The 20031-nt window shown below is 48.0% G+C and overlaps 1 protein-coding gene across 4 annotated transcripts in view; it reads right to left on the reverse strand.

Moving 5' to 3' along the window:
- ZCCHC14 (zinc finger CCHC-type containing 14) overlaps positions 1-20031 on the reverse strand; it is an 85742-nt gene that overhangs the window by 51450 nt on the left and 14261 nt on the right. For 2 of the 4 annotated variants that reach the window (XM_024233664.3, XM_024233663.3), the window contains exon 2: positions 1700-1823. In XM_024233664.3, coding sequence (XP_024089432.1) covers positions 1700-1823 — 124 coding nt within the window. Of the gene's footprint in view, positions 1-1699; positions 1824-3270; positions 7474-20031 lie in introns of those variants that run through there. The other 2 variants (XM_063717788.1, XM_054534257.2) reach the window with 2 other exon arrangements.

Here is a 20031-nt window from a genome sequence, read left to right on the forward strand (position 1 = left end):
GGCTGCGGTGAAGACATTCAACCAAGAGCCACAGACCCTCCCAAGAGCAGTGGATAAGACAAAGACTGTTGTGACCTCAGGGGGTTGCTACGAGGGTCAAGTGGGGACAGGAGCCCTTGCAAGGCTGCAGTAAGGAGTTACTGTCTCCATACCATACCATGCTCATTACATCAACAGAGGCTGCAGTAAGGAGTTACTGTCTCCATACCACACCGTGCTCATTACATCAACAGAGGCTGCAGCTGCTGGGGAAATGGGTCCTTCCTGAGTTAGGATCTAAATCAGAGACAGGTGGCTCTCGATGGCTTTGTCAGAACAGGACTTTAGAAACAAAGCAGTTATGAAGCCTGTGGAAGGCACGAAGCGCCGTGCCAGGGACAGGGACGGGGATGGCGGGGGATGGGGGGGCAGCGGGGGGGAGAGCGCACAGGGCGAGCGAGTGCAGCTCCGGGCCTCACGTGGCACACCTGCTAGGAGACAAACATCTTTGTAAATAACACAGGGAGAATAGAGGCCAGCAGATGTGGACACAGCCAGCCTCAGTACCTCTATGCCATGGGGGCTCAGGACCAGTGACCCCACTGAAAAGCGCCCCCCTGGTCTCTCTCTCCACTACTGACGATTCTGCAAACCACACAAGCATTTATTTTACCGGGTATGCATTATCTGGTCCATCTAGTCCTACAAACCACCTTACTCTCCCCTCCCCAAAGCCTCCACTACCATGGCATGGTCACCAACTTTGAAGCTGATCATAACACTGCAGAGGCTGGCGTGCAGAGCCACAGGGGCTCAGGCCGCGCCTCACTACCTATGCTGAGCTATCCACGTGTACATTAAAGAAAAATAAAGACTCAGGTAGCCAGTCCCATTAGCCATGTTTCAAGCGCACAGAAGGCACGTGTGGCTGGTGACGACCAACTCAGTGCAGGTGGAAAACTCTCCGTCACCACAGAGAGCGCTTCAGGACAACACCGCTCTAGTGGTTAAGGATGATTTCCATGTGGGGTGGGGAGGAGGGTGTAAAACTTATTCCTCCCACCCTTTTTTTTTTTGAGATGGAATCTCACTCTGTCACCCAGACTGGAGGGCAGTGGCACGATCTCGGCTCACTGCAACTTCCGCCTCCTGGGTTCAAGCAATTCTCCTGCCTCAGCCTCTCAAGTAGCTGGGATTACAGGCATGCACCACCAGGCCTGGCTAATTTTTTTTTTTTTTAAGACCGAGTTTTGCTCTTGTTGCCCAGGCTGGAGTGTAATGGTGTGATCTTGGCTTACCACGACCTCCGCCTCCCGGGTTCAAGCGATTCTCCTGCCTCAGCCTCCCGAGTAGCTGGGATTACAGATGCCCGCCACCACGCCCAGCTAATTTTGTATTTTTAGTAGAGATGGGGTTTCTTCATGTTGGTCAGGCTGGTCTCGAACTTCCAACCTCAGGTGATCCACCCGCCTCAGTCTACCAAAGTGCTGGGATTACAGGCGTGAGAAACCACATCTGGACTTCTCCTTAATAAACATCAATAATTGAGATTTTTACAGCCAAAGCATATTCATGTATTGCTTATAGAATTTAGAAAAATACACATAAGATTAGCATTTATGAAAGACCTGAAAGCATTTAACAATGCCCTCACGGGGATCTGGGGTGTGCCCATCCTCCGTCCATCAGACGTCCTCCTGAAGCCCGTGCGTGCACTCACCTTTGCTGTGTTTTCCTAAGGGCCTCTTGGGCAGCGACTCCTCCGTGGAATGTGCTGATGTGTGCAGGGCATTCTCCAAACTATTACTGACACTGCTGACAGGGGCCTCAGTTCTTGGAGTGATCTGAGGGAACAGAAACAGAATCACCTTATTTTCTCCCACGGAGTTAATAGGGGACAATTTTATTTGTTAATTAAGTCTTTCATAATTACCTTGGTTTCCATTTTTCTACAAAACATGTATTACTATAATAATAAGCTTTCCCCAAGAAAGATGAAAATTTCACCTACTACTCTCCACTGAAAGTGCAAAAGAGCTCAGATAACTTGAGTCAAACATGGGAGCTTACGTCTTGTGGCTGGGGTTCATCGGGGTGCACAGAAACTATGGTAGCCAAAGCAGCTGGGCGCGGCGGCTCACGCCTGTCATCCCAAGTACTTTGGGAGGCTGAGGCAGGTGGATCTCTTGAGCCCAGGAGTTCAAGACCAGCCTGGCCAACATGGTGAAACCCCATCTCTATTAAAAATACAAAAATTAGCCAGGCGTGATGGCAAGTGCCTGTAGTCCCAGCTACTCGGGAGGCTGACATGGGAGGATCACTTGAACCCAGGAGGCAGGGGCTGCAGTGAGCCAAGATGGCGACACTACACTCCAGCCTGGGCAACAGAGTAAGACTCTATCTCCAAGAAAAAAAAAAAAGAAAGAAACTATGTTAGCCAAGGTGGCATGAATTATATATTTTTATTTGAGGCAAACTTTTATTTTCATATTTCTTCAAATCAAATAGCTCCCTATAAAACGAATTACACAGCAAGACTTAACATTCTCCTCCTATAAATCTTAAATCATAAAATGCTTTAAAAACAACAGCAAAGAACAGAATACAACTGGGTCTATTTGGGGTACAGTTTGAAAAAGCATATCCTAAAATTACATCCCAATTCCGTTTCTAGGAATTCACCATACCAAGTACTCACACGTGAGAAAAAGACCCGATGGGGTGTGCCCACTGCAGGAGTGTCTGTGATAGGGAAAGCGGGGCACACCCTCAGTCCCCATCGACAGAGACCTGCTAAGAACAGACAGTGTACCTGCAGGTGATGGCCGCCCCCAAGCTGGGGTGGGGGAGGCCCTCCTGACCATCAGTGCTCCCAACACACAACAAGCGCAGAAACAAGCCAGGGGCTAGCCAGGCTCGTCCCACCCCTCCTGCTTCCTGGGTTCAGTGACGGTGTGAATGTGGAATAAGCTGGAAGGGGCCCAGAGGGGTGAGAGGAGGAGGGTAGCAATAATTTTCATTCCCCCCCATCAGTATTTTAAAATTCCACAGCCAAAACACATTTATAACTTATAGGATTTAGAAGAATAAAAATGGCCAATGCTGTAACTTCTTTACAGTCTCAATGTATTTCAAAATTTTGGAGGATATGAGAGAGAGGCGTAAGATTTTAAAGTTCATCAAAAGAGCTGATAAGCAATGCTGCATTCACAGTATGGGAAAGCACAGGGCACAAGCAGCCTGGAAAATGGCCTGACCTCTCCAGCCTCCGCTTGTTCTTTCATCTCATACCTGGACGGTAGGTGGCAGTTGACCAAGACATCCCCTAAGTTCACTCGCAAGCACAGATCCCAGCATTCGCTCTGCAGAGGGCTGGCCAGGTAGGCGTGGCCTCAACCTCAGACAGGATGAAAGTGGAGGCGGAGGCTGGAGTTGGGAGGAAAGGGTGGAGACTGCCGCGACTCCGGCAGGACCAGCACCTGCTGTATCCCACAGACAGTGAGCCGCAGGGGCCACACCCAAGTCCATAGCGAGATCCTCTGCTCCCAGCTCTGTCAAAGCCCCTGCCCCCCAGCAGTAAGCCCTCCTGGGCTGTTCATGCAGGGAGAGGGACTAACAGATCCCACGCGGCTCAACAGATGCCTTCCAAGAAAAGCAACTCGTCACAGGGCTACATAATTGGGAAGTTTATATAACTCGAGAAAATAAGGCCGGGCGCAGCAGCTCATGGCTGTAATCCCAGCACTTTGGGAGGCTGAGGCAGGAGGACTGCTTGAAACTATGAGTTTGATACTGGCCTGGGTAACAGCGAGACCCTGTCTCTATTTAAATTTTTAAAAAAGTAAAAAAAAAAAAGTCCTAGCCATGCAGCAACTCCTCCAGAAAGTCAATTCTTTGGATAACATTAATAACATGTTATCAAGAAAATTAAATTTTTTGAATTTCTTATATTTGTAATTTAAATTGGGTGATTTCCTTCTGATTTAACAAAGTCTCTTTCATTATTCTATGGTTAGAGAACCCAGAAATGAACTCCTTTCCCATTAATCAAGATAACAGAACCGATACAAGTACGATACAAATCTTACACAAGGAGATTTTTAGTTCCAAACAGTAAATATTACTTTGCAAGACAACTCAGGAGGTTAACACGTTAACTGTATAAGAAACACAGCCAAGGCCGGGTGCGGTGGCTCACGCCTGTAATCCCAGCACTTTGGGAGGCTGAGGCGGGCAGATCACAAGGTCAGGAGATCAAGACCATCCTGGCTAACACGGTGAAACCCCGTCTCTACTAAGAATACAAAAAATGAGCCAGGCATGGTGGCGGGCGCCTGTAGTCCCAGCTACTCACGAGGCTGAGGCAGGAGAATGGTGTGAACCCAGGAGGTGGAGCTTGCAGTGAGCCGAGATCGCGCCACAGCACTCCAGCCCGGGCGACAGAGTGAGACTCCATCTCACAAAAAAAAAAAAAAGAAAAAGAAAAAGAAAAAAAACAAACACAGCCGAGGCCAGGATTAGTGGCTCACGCCTGTAATCCCAGCACTTTGGGAGGCCGAGGCAGGCAGATCACCTGAGGTCAGGAGTTTGAGACCAACCTGACCAACATGGTGAAACCCGTCTCTACTCAAAATACAAAATTAGCCAGGCATGGTGGCGCACGCCTGTAATCTCAGCTACTGGGGAGGCTGAAGCAGGAGAATCGCTTGAACCCGGGAGTTGGAGGTTGCAGGGAGCCGAGATTGCACCACTGCACTCCAGCCTGGACAACAAGAGTGAAACTCTGTCTCAAAGAAAAAGAAAAAAGAAACACAGCTAGGTGCAGTGATTCACACCTGTAACTCCAGCACTTTGGGAGGCCAATGAAGGAGGATCACTTGAGGCCACGAGTTCAAGGTCAGCCTAGGCAACATTGAGACCCCCCCCCCCGCCATCTCTACAAAAACACAAAAATTAGCTGGGTGTCGTGGCCTGTGCCTGCAGTCCCAGCTACTTGGGAGGCTAAGGTGGGAGCATCGCTTGAGCCCAGGAGTTTGAAGCTGCAGTGAGGTATGATCGCACCACTGCACTCCAGCCTGGGCGATAGCAAGACCCTGTCTCAAGAAAACAAAAGAAATATAACCACAGCAGAGCCCATTCGATTTGGCCTGATGCATGAACCTCCACATTCTCTTAGCTACTTTGGTACATATTCTAAGTCCTGGTTCTAAGAAGAGAAAGTGAGCTGCCTTTTCTCTTTTTTAAGAGACAGAGTCTCAGCTGGGCACAGTGGCTCATGTCTGTAATCCCAGCACTTTGGGAGGCCGAGGTGGGCAGATCACCTGAAGTCAGGAGTTCGAGACCAGCCTGGCCAACATGGTGAATGAAACCTTGTCTCTACTAAAAGTACAAAAATTAGCCAGGTGTGGTGGCGGGCACCTGTAATCCCAGCTACTCAGGAGGCTGAGGCAGGAAGATTGCTTGAACCCGGGAGGTGGAGGTTGCAGTGAGCTGAGATTGCACCATATTGCACTCCAGCCTGGGGGACAGAGCAAGACTCCGTCTAAGGAGAAAAAAAAAAAACGGAGTCTCTTCTGTCACTCAGGCTGGAATGCAGTGGCACAATCATAACTCACCACAGCCTCGACCTCCTGGGCTCAAGTGATCCCTCCATCTGAGCCTCCTGAGTAACTGGGACCACAGGTGCACACCACCACGCACAGCTGAGAGTGAGCTGTCTTGACAACCAGCATCAGCAGTTCCAACTTTGCTGGTACTGGAAAACCTTCCTGCCCCAAAAAGAAACACGTGTGATCAGTGCATTCTCGCACACACACACCGCCTGCCCACCCTAAAACACTCCAAAGAGACACAAAGGAAAGCCAGCCTTCCAACTCTCAGCCTGCTGGGAGAGGAAGGGGAGAGGAGGGCTGAGCAGGGGAAAACACAGCCTTGGAGAGCAGGAGAGCAGTACTGATTAGTGCTTCTCAGCCTCGACAGCACACTGGAACACCAAGACCCTGAGAAGACCACGTCCCACACTCCCCACCAAAATCGGAGTTTCTGGAAAAGGGGCTTCTTTCTTTTGTTTTGTGCCTGAAGCTTCTCTGGTGATTCTAATTTGCGGCTAGGCTGAGAACCAACCACAACCCCAAGTCCAGGTTTTATACTGCACCCATCATCCGGTCCATTCCCGGCAAGGACAAAGAGGAGACCCAGAGAAAACAGGAAGTCTTTTCCCCACACAGACAGGAAGAGCTAAAGGCTGTAGGTCCGTCTGCCACAACCACAAGTGGAAGGGGAAAGCCCGTGAGCCACCCTAGAAAAACACACGCACTGCATCTGACATCAAGACAGGAAGGAAAACTCTAGAATGGCAACTGCTGGAAAAGAAAGACCTGTTTTCCTCCGTATATTTTCCCAAGGCATTTCTTCTTAGTTTTCCAAATGTTCACTTTTTCCAACCAAGCCTTTATCGTAACTTTGTTCCTTTGTTTACATTGAAAGCTGTCTTCACTTGTGTTTCCCAGAAATGCTGTTTTGGGGTTATTTTTGGTGAAGTTAGTTTGCTCCACGTGACCTATGTTCCACTCAAGTGCTCTCTGACTCAGGCTCACCCGCAGGACTCGTCATCTGGCCTGATGTGCACGAGAGGGAAGACTGACCGGCTCCAAAGCCTGCCTTCTGCTACTGCTAGGAAGGCAACGAGAAGTTGCTCTCTTCCTCTCCACAGCCAGCCTCTTCCCACGACCCACAAAGACCCTCTGCCCGGCCCCTGCAACCTGACATCCAGTCCTCCCCCAGCTCTTCATTCCATGCACTGCTGCCCTGAGCACAGCAGTCACATCTGCCTGGGGCCCTCGCCCTGGCTGTCCCCTCTGCCCAGAAGCGCCCCTGTGCCTTCCCATCTATACTCAAATGTCCTTCTTAGCAAGACTTCTCGATGCTCAGCAAGGCAGCTGTGTTTTTGGTTTGCTTTGTTCACTGCTGCTCCTTTGCACTTCAAACTGGGCCTGGCATGAAGCAGGCCCTTAATAAGGATCTGTAAAATACATCACGATATCACCAAATTTTAATGAAATTCAGAATCAAACAAATTGAAAAGCACTTCTATTTCAAAGAAAAATTTCTGCAATCTACATTATGTAACAGACAATCAGAGTGTTCCACCAGATCTACAAAGCGCTAACCCAGGAATGAAATATGACTCTGAAGCAAGCTACTGGTAGTCACGGGGCACACCGCCTCTGTGGCTCTTCCAGGAAAGCTGACTGAGGTTCCACACTGGCCGCACATCTAGGGGCACCTGGACTCGGGCAGCCCGCCTCTGGCTCTTATGCAATTAACCTTCTTACTGTTACAGTTTAAAGAGACGAGGCCTCTGCTTCCAAACTTTAATGTGCAAAATGCCTCTGGATCTGGCTGAAACGCAGGTTTGATTCATAAGGTCCAGGTGGGCCTGAGAATCTTGCATTTCTAACCAGCTCCCAGATGATAATGACGCTGCATGAATATTTCAAGATAAATCTTCACCATGATCAAAACAGTCAAAGGCTCGACAGCCTCCTCTTATTTTTTTATTTAAAAAAAATAAACAAAGCCAGGGTCTCATCATGTTACCCAGGCTGATCTCAAACTCCCGGGCTCAAGCCATCCCCCGCCTTGGCTGGGATTACAGGCATGAGCCACCGAGCCCGGTCTCCGCAACGTCCCTTTAGATGGGATGGAAAAGGGAATCCCTGCACTGCGCAATTAGACCAGAGGGAATCAAAGGCCCTTCTAGGCAAGGGTGAGGAGCTACACCTGCAGAAGAGCTGACGCTGGCTGCGGGTTGTGACCCCTGCTAACCACCCCCCGCCTCAGGTATTTACGCTTTTTTTAAAAAAAGGTTTTTCCTCAGTTCATGCCGCCTGACAGAAAAAACCTAGCACCACACAGGCTTCTTTACAGCTCTGTGCTTACAACCCACTTTAATGTTCACGGACCTGACCATAACTTTTAGAAGAGAATTAATTTCTAAAAATCTATTTCCTGAAAGCTCCTCCAAAGTCATCCAAGTGGGATGTGCTGACGCAGTCAGATGGAAGCACAGCCCCCCAACACTGACGGCAGCCTGGGTCTCCAGAAGACTCACTGCACCCCACTGGTGGGCATTTGAAAACTGCTCAGAAAAACGGCAGTGAGCTTTTAGAGCAGGGTTTTAACCTTTTCTTTGTGGCAGCGACCTCTCTGGCAGTTTGATGACACCTACTGAGCCCTTCTAAGAAACATATTTTAAATGCATAAAATACACAGGACTGCAAACAAAGCCAATTATATTGAAAACCGTCATCTAAGTATTAGAAGACAAATGGGCTTCTCGAACAAAGTCGGTGGGTCTCAGGTCACTTCACAGGAGCGCTGAGCAAAAGGAGACTTTAAGACGCTTTCTACAACTGTGCAAAGTATCTGTGACTGCATCTGTGACCAAGTCACAGGTACTGTTCGTATGACTGTGGATTCCTGCCTGCTTCCATAAAGGCAGGGAATACTCAATTCCCAGTTAGAGGCTGGAGAAAGTGAAGTTGTGATGGCTTCCACTCTCCATAGCTAGGAGCCCCTACTGGGACAGTCACATCTAACCGTGCCCACCAGAGGGGCAGCCTGCCACTGCCCTCCTCAGCTTGTTTCTTTACAAATACGAAGGACCTGAACAGTATTCACATCAGCATGCCACATAAAAACAAGCCCTGGAAAACCCTCACAGTCACTTTTGGAGGTCAGGTGTTTTTCATGAAAAAAAAAAAAAAATTGTGTGTTTTTTTTACTAAAGAGATAGGGTCTCGCTATGTTGCCCCATCTGACCTCTAACTCCTGGCCTCAAAAGTGGTCCTCCACCAGATCAGACCTGTTGATGGATGAAAACTGTCTGCTTTCTCCTCTGGCGGGAGAAGACGACTCATTCCTTCTGGAAGGAAACTCGAATGAGGACTGCAAGCCTTTCATTTTACCGGACACTAAACCCAAAATTAAGGACAATGGAGATCTGGTTTTGTCAAGCCCCAATAATGTAACGCTGCCCCAAGTGAAAACAGAAAAAGATTTCATCAAACTCTGCACCCCTGGGGTAATTAAGCAAGAGAAACTGGGCACAGTTTACTGTCAGGCAAGCTTTCCTGGAGCAAATATGATTGGTAATAAAATGTCTGCCATTTCTGTTCATGGTGTGAGTACCTCTGGAGGACGGATATACCACTATGACATGAATACAGCATCCCTTTCTCAACAGCAGGATCAGAAGCCTATTTTTAATGTCATCCCACCAATTCCCGTTGGTTCTGAAAACTGGAATAGATGCCAAGGATCTGGAGATGACAACTTGACTTCCTTGGGGACTCTGAGCTTCCCAGGTTGAACGTTGTTTTTTTTTTTTTTTTTTTTGAGACGGAGTCTCGCTCTGTCACCCAGGCTGGAGTGCAGTGGTGCGATCTCGGCTCACTGCAAGCTCCGCCTCTCGGGTTCACACCATTCTCCTGCCTCAGCCTCTCGAGTAGCTGGGACTACAGGCGTGCACCACCACGCCCGGATAATTTTTTTGTATTTTTAGTAGAGACGGGGTTTCACCGTGTTAGCCAGGATGGTTTTGATCTCCTGACCTCGTGGTCCACCCGCCTCAGCCTCCTAAAGTGCTGGGATTACAGGCGTGAGCCACCGCACTCGGCCCCCAAAGTGCTGGGATTACAGATGTGAACCACCACGCCTGGCCGAACGGTTTTTTCTAATGGCTATTTCAAGGTAAGATCAGTGCTTTTCTGTCTCTTAAGAATGGGACATTTAAGATAGATTAATAGATGTAAACCTTCATTTATTTGTGTGTGTTCTCTAAAGATTCATGTGTTTTTTTATATGAATAAGTTTAAGTGGCCTTTTGAAACTAGGAAGGGTAAACGTACAGATGGTGACATCTGTACGTAACCATTTCAGGTTTCTTCCTTAAATAGTGGTATTCAGTATCCCACTGGCCAATGGTGAGGATTTTATTTAACATTTTAAAAATAATATTGCTCATTAAGAGATATCTTAAGGAAAAATTATATAAATTTAGGAGAGTATGTCTCATCATATTGTGCTGTGCATGTTCATTCGGCTGTTTTAGAATATGTTCTATTACAATAAATGATACCCTTAATTACATAGTCAAAAAAAAAAAGTGGTCCTCCACTTCAGCCTCCAGAGAAGCTGGGACTACAGGAGGCGCATGCCACCAGTCCAGGCTTAACCTACAAACAGTTCCTTATCATCTACTGCCTCAGGTTCAAACCCGTTCCCCCGTTTTTTAGGACACTGTTAGATGTTTTTCCTAACTTAACTTATAAAGTCTTATTATTCCCTAACCTAGTGGCTCTCAACTGGGAGCAATTTTGTCCCCAGGGGACATCTGGCCACGGCTGAAAACATTTTCTGTGAACTGGGGTGGGGATTCTCGTGGCATGCAGCCAATGGAGACCAGCGATGCTGTTAAACTTCCTGCAGCGCCCAGGACAGCTTCAGAGCAAGGAAGTACCCGGCCCCAGGCCTCAGGAGTGCCAAGGCTGAGAGGCCCTCCCTGATACAGTTTATTTTCCCTAATATTGAGTACTGCATCTGCATGTGGAATACCCGGGAGCTGGCAAACCACACAGGCTGAGAAAGCCAGGTCTAGACATGTTTAAAAAGAATACGGTCAGTTTAAAAAGCCAGGTGCCAATGGAATGCCTAAGATGTCAAGACACATTGTGAGAGACTATGGAGAATAAAAGAACAAAAAGTACTAGCATTTTTGTCTGTTTTTTTTGGAGACATGGTCTGTGTCGCCCAGGCTGGTCTCAAATTGCCAGGCTCAAGTCATCCTCCTGCCTCAGCCTCCCGAGCAGCTGGGACCACAGGCGTGAGACAATGCACCCGGCTATAACCACCTTTTGTATAGTTCTTCCCAAGTATCCATTATGCAGGCATATGCGATCATCTATCTAATCCCTGCAGTAAGCGTGATGTACACAGATCAAATTATCTCCATGTTAAAAACAAGAAAAACTGAATGTCAGTTCCTAAATGCCTTCCCCAAGGTCATCTGGTCAGTAGGGGGCAGAATCAAGTGCAGACTTTAGGTCCTGTAACTACAGAGGTCTGTGATTTGTGCAGATTAAATCCAAGGAGGCAAGCGGAGCACAGCGGTCAGGAGCCATCTCGGCGGCCAGTGCTGGGTCCACACAGGGCAGCCCGTTTCCTCCACTATGGGATGGAAATAATGGCACCTACCTAAGGCTTTTGTGAGAATTAAGTAAAATGCATTTCTAGTACTGTGAACTGGAAAAATGTTAGCATTCAAAATGTCAGTTGCTATTATTATTGTGGTGCTTGCGGTGTAGCTGGAGGACAATTAAATTGCTTCAGTGCTGTCACAGAGACTCGGAGCTCTGGGAGGATCCAGGAGGGGCACTGGGAACTGGGCCTCCCGGAAGGCAGGGCTCCCTGTGTCTGCAGCATCGCTGCACCCCTGAGGGCAGCACACCCCCAGAAGCACTGGGGATGAGGACAGAGCCACCCACAGCCACCCCAGCTCCGTGTTCCCTGCACTGGGGGCCAGGGCCTATCTTCTCAAGTAGAGACTCTACCATGACATGTGATCGTCTGTTCTAAAACCGGTGCACTTGCCAGGCACAGTGGCTCACGCCTGCAATCCCAGCACTTTGGGGGGCTGAGGCAGGAGGATCGCTTGAGCCCAGTAGTTCAAAACCAGCCTGGGGCCAGGAGCAGTGGCTCACACCTGTAATCCCCGCACTTTGGGAGGCTTAGGCGGGTGGAACTCCTGAGGTCAGGAGTTCAAGACCAGCCTGGGCAACATAGTGAGACCACATCTCTACCAAAATTTAGAAATTACCCGGGTGTGGTGGTGTGTGCCTGTACCTAGCTGCTCAGGAGGCTGAGGTGGGGGGATCACTTGAACCTGGGAAGTTGAGGCTGCAATGAGCTATGATTGCATCACCGCACTCCAACCTGGGAGACAGCACGAGACCCCAACTCAAAAAAATAAATAAATAAATAATGAAAACAAGCGCATGACAGCTTGAATAATTATTTAATTACTTGGACTACAGTTAAAATGTTCTCAGGAGTCAAATGCTCATAAAGCTGCAGGGGGGTGGCCTGGTCCTCAGCTGAGTGTAAACTGGGGCAACTGCATGGACAGCAACGAGGCAGGATGTGATGAACTTTTTTTCCATCTGTGAAATGAGCTTTTCACCCACTAATCCCACTGGGAGGAGTCTGCTGTTAGGATACAGTCAATCAGCGATGTAGTCAAAGGTTTGTGTGTAAGGAGATTTATCTCAGCTTCAGCAAAAAGAAAAACAAACAACATAAACATCGCTGCAACAGATTACTATTGAAATGGTCACTAAATGTGTGTGTCCCGATGACTGAACATGATGCAGTCTTAAAAGGCATGAAGGATGCTCACAGACAATGTGAAAACGGGCAGAACGCACGTCAGTTGTGTGCAAACGGGCACTGACAAAAGACAAAGGTACACTGGAATATTAATAGCATTTATCTTTGGGTAATTTTTATTTTATTTTTCTGTTTTCCAATTTTTCTGTGAGGAACAAACTTTTTTAGAATTTAAAAAAGTTACAGATATTAAGTCTAAATAGAAATACCTCCCTACAAGATATGAATGATATGAAAAGTATAGAAAAAGCAAGCTTCTAAAACCATAAACACAATTTCCTTCCACACATATCTCGAGGGCCGGGCACATCAGGGGCTAACATGAACTCCAAAGTGTCTACCCCCACAAACAAAATATAGTAAACATGACTGAAAAAATAGTGTTTTCAATTTGTTTTCCAATTAACCTACCTCTATACAGGAAGGGGTAACATCTGTTAAATACTTCTAAGTTAACGTAAAAAACATAAAGCATAAAAACAAAATAGATTTGTAAGCATTTTACTAAAATAGTCATTACGTGTCTCTAAAAACCAGAAGAAGAAGATAGATAGTTCAAGAGTGAAAGCTATTTGCTGACTTAGGCCAAGCGAAAGCCAATGCTAACCAAAAAAACATTTTCCATGTAAAAACATTCCTTTTCATATTTCTTAACCTAGAGCTCTACTCATTAAAGAGAGAGAGAAAAAAGATTACTGCTCAAAATCTCAGCAAAGGGAACCCAGTGCTTAACTAGACAAGCTCCCAGAGTGATCAGATGCAAATCTCTTTCACAAATAGCCACAGGGCAGCACAGCCTCCTCTAGGAACACCGGCCCTAACTGCCCACTCACGGGGGCTTCCAGACCTCCAGGTGCCAAGACATCCCACCAGGGGCCAACCACATGGGACCTCTGGGGTAGGGTTTGCCTACAGTCAGCCTCCAACACACCCAGAATCCCTGTTCCAGACACTGCCTGTAGAAACAGCAGGGAGTCTGAAATCGAGAGCCCTAGGTAGGCTAAAGACATACTTCCTAGTCCTGTAATCCCATAAAACAGGGTTAAAAGGGCATCTTAACAGATTTATTGACTTCAGAGAGAACACTAGCATCTTGCTTGTACTCATGAGCAACAACTCATTTCTGCCTTCCTAGCCCCTCCTTGCCCTCCTGTCCAGCAGCGACCTACTCACCACTAGGGTCGGAGGCCGGCAATGGCACTGACCTTCACTGCTGACCAGGCTCTGACCACTGCTGTCTTCCAGTGCTTCTGAGCAACTACTACCCTCCACTAAAAAAAACAACTTTATGCAACAGGAGAGAAAATGCTTGCACAGACAAGCGCAAGTGTCAGTAAAACTGGGCTGGGGGTAGGGGGCGGAAATGAAGTAAGTTAGAGGAATAAACATAATAGTGAAAGTGTCAACTTCCTGTAGTGATGCCAAATGCTGGCCCTAGAGTCAGACCCTCGGGAGGGCAGGCCCCCATCACTAGCCGTGCGACACAAGTGATGTGACCTTTCCAAACCTGTGTCCCTATCTGTAAAGTGGGGACAGTCACCATATTGACTTCCGAGGGTTGGTGCAAGGATTGAAGTAGCCAGTCCACCAAGCGTGGCTCTCAGGATGGAGCCTGGCAAACAGCAAGCGCCCAATCCACAGCCACAGGGATCCAGGTTGGCACCATGCACCCAGGCACGCATGCAAAGCCTCTCCCTCAGAGCTTCCCTCTCAACACAGCCCCACAGAGCAGACCACCAGCAGCACCGCTAAGGCACGGGCGGGGTGGGGGAGAAACCAATCAGAGGCTGCTTGAAAAAGGTGCAACACATCAGCACTTAGGAGCAACAGGTGACAGCGAGGGAACACACAGAAGCAACACTGACAGGACATGGCCACGTGGGAACCAACAACCCAATCTCAATAATCTCTGAAGACGACACCGTCAGAAAGTAAAGCAATACGGCCACCATGATGGTCCCTTCCCCCTCAAGAAAAATTCACTTTTTATTTTTTATTTTTGAGATAGGGTCTCGCTCTGTTGCCCAGGCTGGAGTGCAGTGGCACAATCACAGCTCAGTGCAATCTCCCACCTCAACCTCCTGAGTAGCTGGGACTACGGGCGTGTACCACGGTGCCCGGCTAATTTCTTTATTTTTTGTACAGATGGGGATCTCCCTATGTTGCCCAGGCTGGTCTTGCACTACTGGCCTTAAGAGATCCTCCCAACTTGGCTTCCCAAAAGTGGTGAGTGGGATTACAGGCATGAACCACTGCACCCAGCGTAAGAAAAAATTTAAATTACGTGACGCTCGTAATGTTAGAAACAGTGAGCTGCAACAGCTTCAGGGGCAGAGGCTGCAGCCAGCACCCTCTCCATTGCAGGCATAGGTGCAATCTAATTCCACTGATGCCACATCCAAGAGGATGGCAGATGAGACATTCCCTGAGGTTATCTTTATCTTCAGGACTTTTTTTTTTTTTTTGGAGATGAAGTTTCGCTCTTGTTCCCCAGGCTGGAATGTAATGGTGCGATCTCAGCTCACTGCAATCTCCGCCTCCTGGGTTCAAGCGATTCTCCTGTCTCAGCCTCCCGAGTAGCTGGGATTACAGGCAGGCACCACCACACCCAGCTAATTTTTGTATTATTACTAGAGACAGGGTTCCACCATGTTGGCCAGGCTGGTCTCAAACTCCTGACCTTAGGTGATCCACCTGCCTTGGCCTCCCAAAGTGCTGGGATTACAGGTGTGAGCCACCATGCCCGGCCCATCTTCAGGACTTTTGATGTTAAGTACATACTACACACAATATTGTTATCGTGAATATTTGGCCAGGAATATGCTTAAATACTGGGGTTTTCTTAGAGGAGTTGGCTAAATGTCTAATCACAGTAAATAAACTACGCTATAATGACCATTTGGGTTCCCACTATAATATTCAACTCCCTGAGATGGACCATTCAAAGCAGTGAGCACGTTCAAGTGGCTGCTTTATAGCCCTTTGGGGATACTAGCCACAGTATAGGTTCAGTTTCAGAACACTTAGGCATCTAGGATGGGAAAGAACAGGACTGGAAGAGGCCAGGAGTGAGAAACCCCTGGTTGAAAACAAGAGTACATCCAAGGTCCAGAAAGTGTCAGTAAAATCAGCTAGCAGGCTTTGTTTCTGCAGGCACCACAAACTCTATTCCAGGAGTCTTCTTGGGACACCCTATTATGAACAAGGCATCGCTGCTTCAGAGCCAGGGAGCCCATCTCTTACTATCAGCCATGCAACAAAAGATCACACCAGAAAGGGCTCACCTGGATTGATCACAGAAGACATTTAGGCCAAAAAGTTTCAGATTTACCTCCCACTGCAGCTATGACCAGACCCTCATCCCCCAGGCACCTGGTATCCGCCCAACTGAACTTCACACCTACAGGTGAAGCCTAGGCCAGGCCTGCTTCTCTGGCAAGTTCACCACACGCCTGACTCTCCTTCCCGTGGCTGACCGCCACCAGGGGCTAGAGCATGTAGACAACCATTCCACTGACATCCTCCAAATGGACCAGTGAATTTCAAGGCACTGGGCCATCCTAGCCTTCTCTCCGCACAGCACCTCATCCTTTTAACAGCACATGTTCCAGTTAGTATAAAACCCCCCTTCGCAGCCTCCCTTCCTCAGGGAGAATGAATCCTTCCTAGAACACATGGTTCATATTTATTTCTGCAACCCCTGGAGTATATAAAGCAGGTGGTTCTACTTTCAGTAATGGCTGAGACGTTGGACCAATCCTCTTGCAGATAACTATAAACTCTGGACAAAGCACAGAAAAACAAACTGAACAGGACCAATACAAGCAGAAACTGGAGGGGGCCTGTGCCCAGAGCGAGCTGAGCACCGCATGGGTTTCTTGTCCTGGGGCAGAACCTGGTCCTCATCAGAGAAGGGGAGCAGCTAAAGCTCAGAGAGAACCCCACAGTCTCACCTGAAAAACCAGAGAGGGGAATTCTGGTAGATGATCGCAGCTGGAAAGCGACAGGGGAAACCCTGGAAGGGAGAGCACCCTGGGAGGGGACAGCACTCTCTGCACATCAACTCTGTGTGAGCCCTGAAACAGGCAGGCACGGGACAGGTCCAGGACAGCAAGGTCACACTACAGCAACTGAGCAGAGATATTAGCTGCTGATAACACAGGAAGAGTATCTGGAGTCTGAGTCCAGCCAAACTGACTGCCTGCTAAAACAAAGCATCATCAATCTTCAGGAGGATAGAACGAAGTCCAGAGTTTCTACAATGGATCGCTCACAAAATCCAAGAAGCAATCCACAATTATTAGACATGGAAAGAAACAAAAATATAACCTGTACAAAGAGGAAAGGGTTAGCTCTGAAGACCAGGCATGGGACACACCCACGCTGCCAGCACAGGCAGGACTCAGCAGCCCTTACAACGGGGCTCAGGAACAGAAAGGCAAAGGGACTTAGGTTGGACAAGCCAAATGGGTCTCAAGAGAGAAACAGAACATTTCTTAAAAAATGGGAATTCCAGGGCCAGGTGCAGTGGCTCACGCCTGTAATCCCAGCACTTTGGGAGGCCAAGGCATGCGGATCACCTGAGGTCAGGAGTTCGAGACTAGCCTGGCCAACATGGCAAAACCCTGTCTCTACAAAAAAATACAAAAATTACCTGAGGGTGGTGGTGGGCGCCTGTAATCCCAGCTACTCAGGAGGTTGAAACAGGAGAATCGCTTGAACCCAGGAGTCGGAGGTTGCAGTGAGCCGAGAGTGTGCCACTGTACTCCAGCCTGGGTGACAGAGCAAGACTCTGTCTTTAAAAAAAAAAAAAAAGGAAATTCCAGAACTAAAAAATGCTATTTCTAAACGAAGAAAAATCCTGTGGACGAGCTTTAACAGCAGACTGGAGATAACAGAAGACTCGGTTGAATCTGAAGATGGATCAATAAAAAGCATCCAACCCAAAGCACAGAGAGAGAAAAAAGATCTGAAAGGAAAACAATCGAACAAAGCTTCAGGGACAATATCACACAGTTTAACATACCTAGAGAGCTGGAGTCCCATAAGGAGAGAGATTAAGGCAGAAAAACATTTTGGAGAAATTACGGCTGAAAATTTCCCACAGTTGGCAGAAGGCGTAAATTTACAGATCCAGTAAGTTCAGGACACCAAATAAGATAAATTCAATAAAACACTTGGACACATCACAGTCAGGCTGCTCAAATACCAAAGACAGACCATCTTAAAGCCAGCTGGAGAAAAACAACTCGTGAGCACAGGGGAGCAGCCAACAGCAGAGCCCTGGAGGAGAGACAGGGTCTCGACTTCTCTCAAAGTCCCAGTAGAAGAAAGCTGACAACAAAGGACCTCACGTCCAGTGCAAACATCCTTCAATAGTACGGGTGAAAGCGAAACATGTTCTGATAAAAGAAAACTAAGAGCTTTTCTTGCCAGCACACCTACACTCCCGAAAATACTAAAGCAAGTTCGCCAGACTGAAAGGATATGGTAACAAAGTGGATCAGTAAGGAATGAAAAGCACCAAAATGGTAAATAGGCCTGGTTCCACTTAGGGGTTGGGGAAAAAAAGGTAAATATGTGAGTATATATAAAAGACAATATTTTCCTCGTAATTTTTTTAAAGGTACATTCATACTGAAGCAAACAACACTATATATATTGTGATGTCTATAACATAGATGTAATACGTACACTTGCCACAGCAAGGACCAGGAAGGCACCTGGTTGCAAGACAGTGACCAGCTTCTTACACTGCACAAGGCGGGGTACAGTATTAACTCTAAGCAGACCGTGGAAAGTTCAGTATCTACAGTGTCATCTCTAGACCAGCCACTAAAATCACGCAACAAAGGAAGCCAACAGATAAAACGGAATTCCATGAATCTGCTTAAATGAAGTTTTAGAAATGGCAAAACTAATCAATGGTGGAAAAGAAACAGAACAGAGGGAGAAAGAGTTTTTAAGGCCTGGGGGTTGGGGGTGGGAGAAGGTGGGAACTGAATGGAAAATGGCGCGAGGGAATTCTCTGGGCTGACGGTCATACCGCACAAACCCCCATCAAGGCTTACTGCTTCAGTCAAAACTGAAGTGGTGGCCGGGTGCGGTGGCTCATGCCTGTAATCCCCAGCACTTTGGAAGGCTGAGGAGGGCAGATCACAAGGTCAGGAGTTTGAGACGAGCCTGACCAACATGGTGAAACCTTGTCTCTAATAAAAATACAAAAATTAGCCAGGCATGGTGGTGCGTGCCTGTAATCTCAGCTACTCAGGAGGCTGAGGCAGGAGAATTGCTTCAACCTGGGAGGCAGAGGTTGCAGTGAGCTAAGACCGCTGCATTGCACTCTAGCCTGACAGAAACGCTGTCTCAAAAAAACAAAAACAAAAACAAAAAAAATTGAAGTGGTGAAAACACTCAGATGACACACTGAAAATATGTGCATTTCACTAAATGTAGGTTTTACCTTTAAATGAAAAGAAAAAAAGGAACCCCAACAAAATATTAGACTGCAGTACTGGGGACTATCAGTGACATACTCTGTGCTGAATGAATAAAAACGAGCCGCTGGGGCGAAGGCAAGGAGAGGAGCTTTGTCACCAAGACCATGGATCCCGCCCAGCGCCGGCCGCGCACATGGGGCAGCCCCGGGCATCAGCAGAGCTGGCAGAAGCCGGGGATGAGGTCACACTCCCTACTTCTACCAGCCGCAGAGTCTGGGGCTCTCTTCCTAATCTCATTTCATATTCCTCAGGTTCTTCCTCTCACTTTAAATGATGAAGTCAACACACAAACAATTTTAACTTTACATAATAAAAATAGCCACTTACTAATGTCACCTTTGTCAAATTATTTATACTTAACCTCTCTGTGTCTGTTTTCTTGTTGCTAAAATGGGGACAAAAATAGAACCTAACTCATGGAGCTGTTATGAGGATTAAATGAAATACATGCAACACCCTCAGAGCAGCCTCCTGCACCTGGGGAACACCGACACGCCCCCACCGCATCCCCCTGAGCCTGCTGCCCTGCACCGCACACACCTGGGGAACACTCACATGCCTCCACCACATGACTCCCCTGAGTCTGCTGCCCCTCACCGCACACACCTGGGGAACACCGACACGCCCCCACCACATCCCCCTGAGCCTGCTGCCCCTCACCACACACACCTGGGGAACACCGACACGCCCCCACCACATCCCCCTGAGCCTGCTGCCCCTCACCGCACACACCTGGGGAACACCGACACGCCCCCACCACATCCCCCTGAGCCTGCTGCCCCTCACCGCACACACACCTGGGGAACACCGACACGCCCCCACCACATCCCCCTGAGCCTGCTGCCCCTCACCGCACACACCTGGGGAACACTGACACGCCTCCACCGCATGGCTCCCGCGTCTGCTGCCCATCATTGCACGCACCTAGAAATACTGATACGCCCCCACGCATCGCTCCTCCCTGTAGCCTGCTGCTCCTCACCTCATATCTTTATTAGCAATTGTAAAAGGAAAAATAACATTGATAAATTAACTTCCTCAATACAATATTAATGGTATGCTGGTTTAAAAGCCTTCCACCTATTTAAAAAACAACCCACACACA

The sequence above is a fragment of the Pongo abelii genome, chromosome 18, assembly GCF_028885655.2.
Source record: "Pongo abelii isolate AG06213 chromosome 18, NHGRI_mPonAbe1-v2.0_pri, whole genome shotgun sequence".
NCBI lineage: Eukaryota > Metazoa > Chordata > Mammalia > Primates > Hominidae > Pongo > Pongo abelii.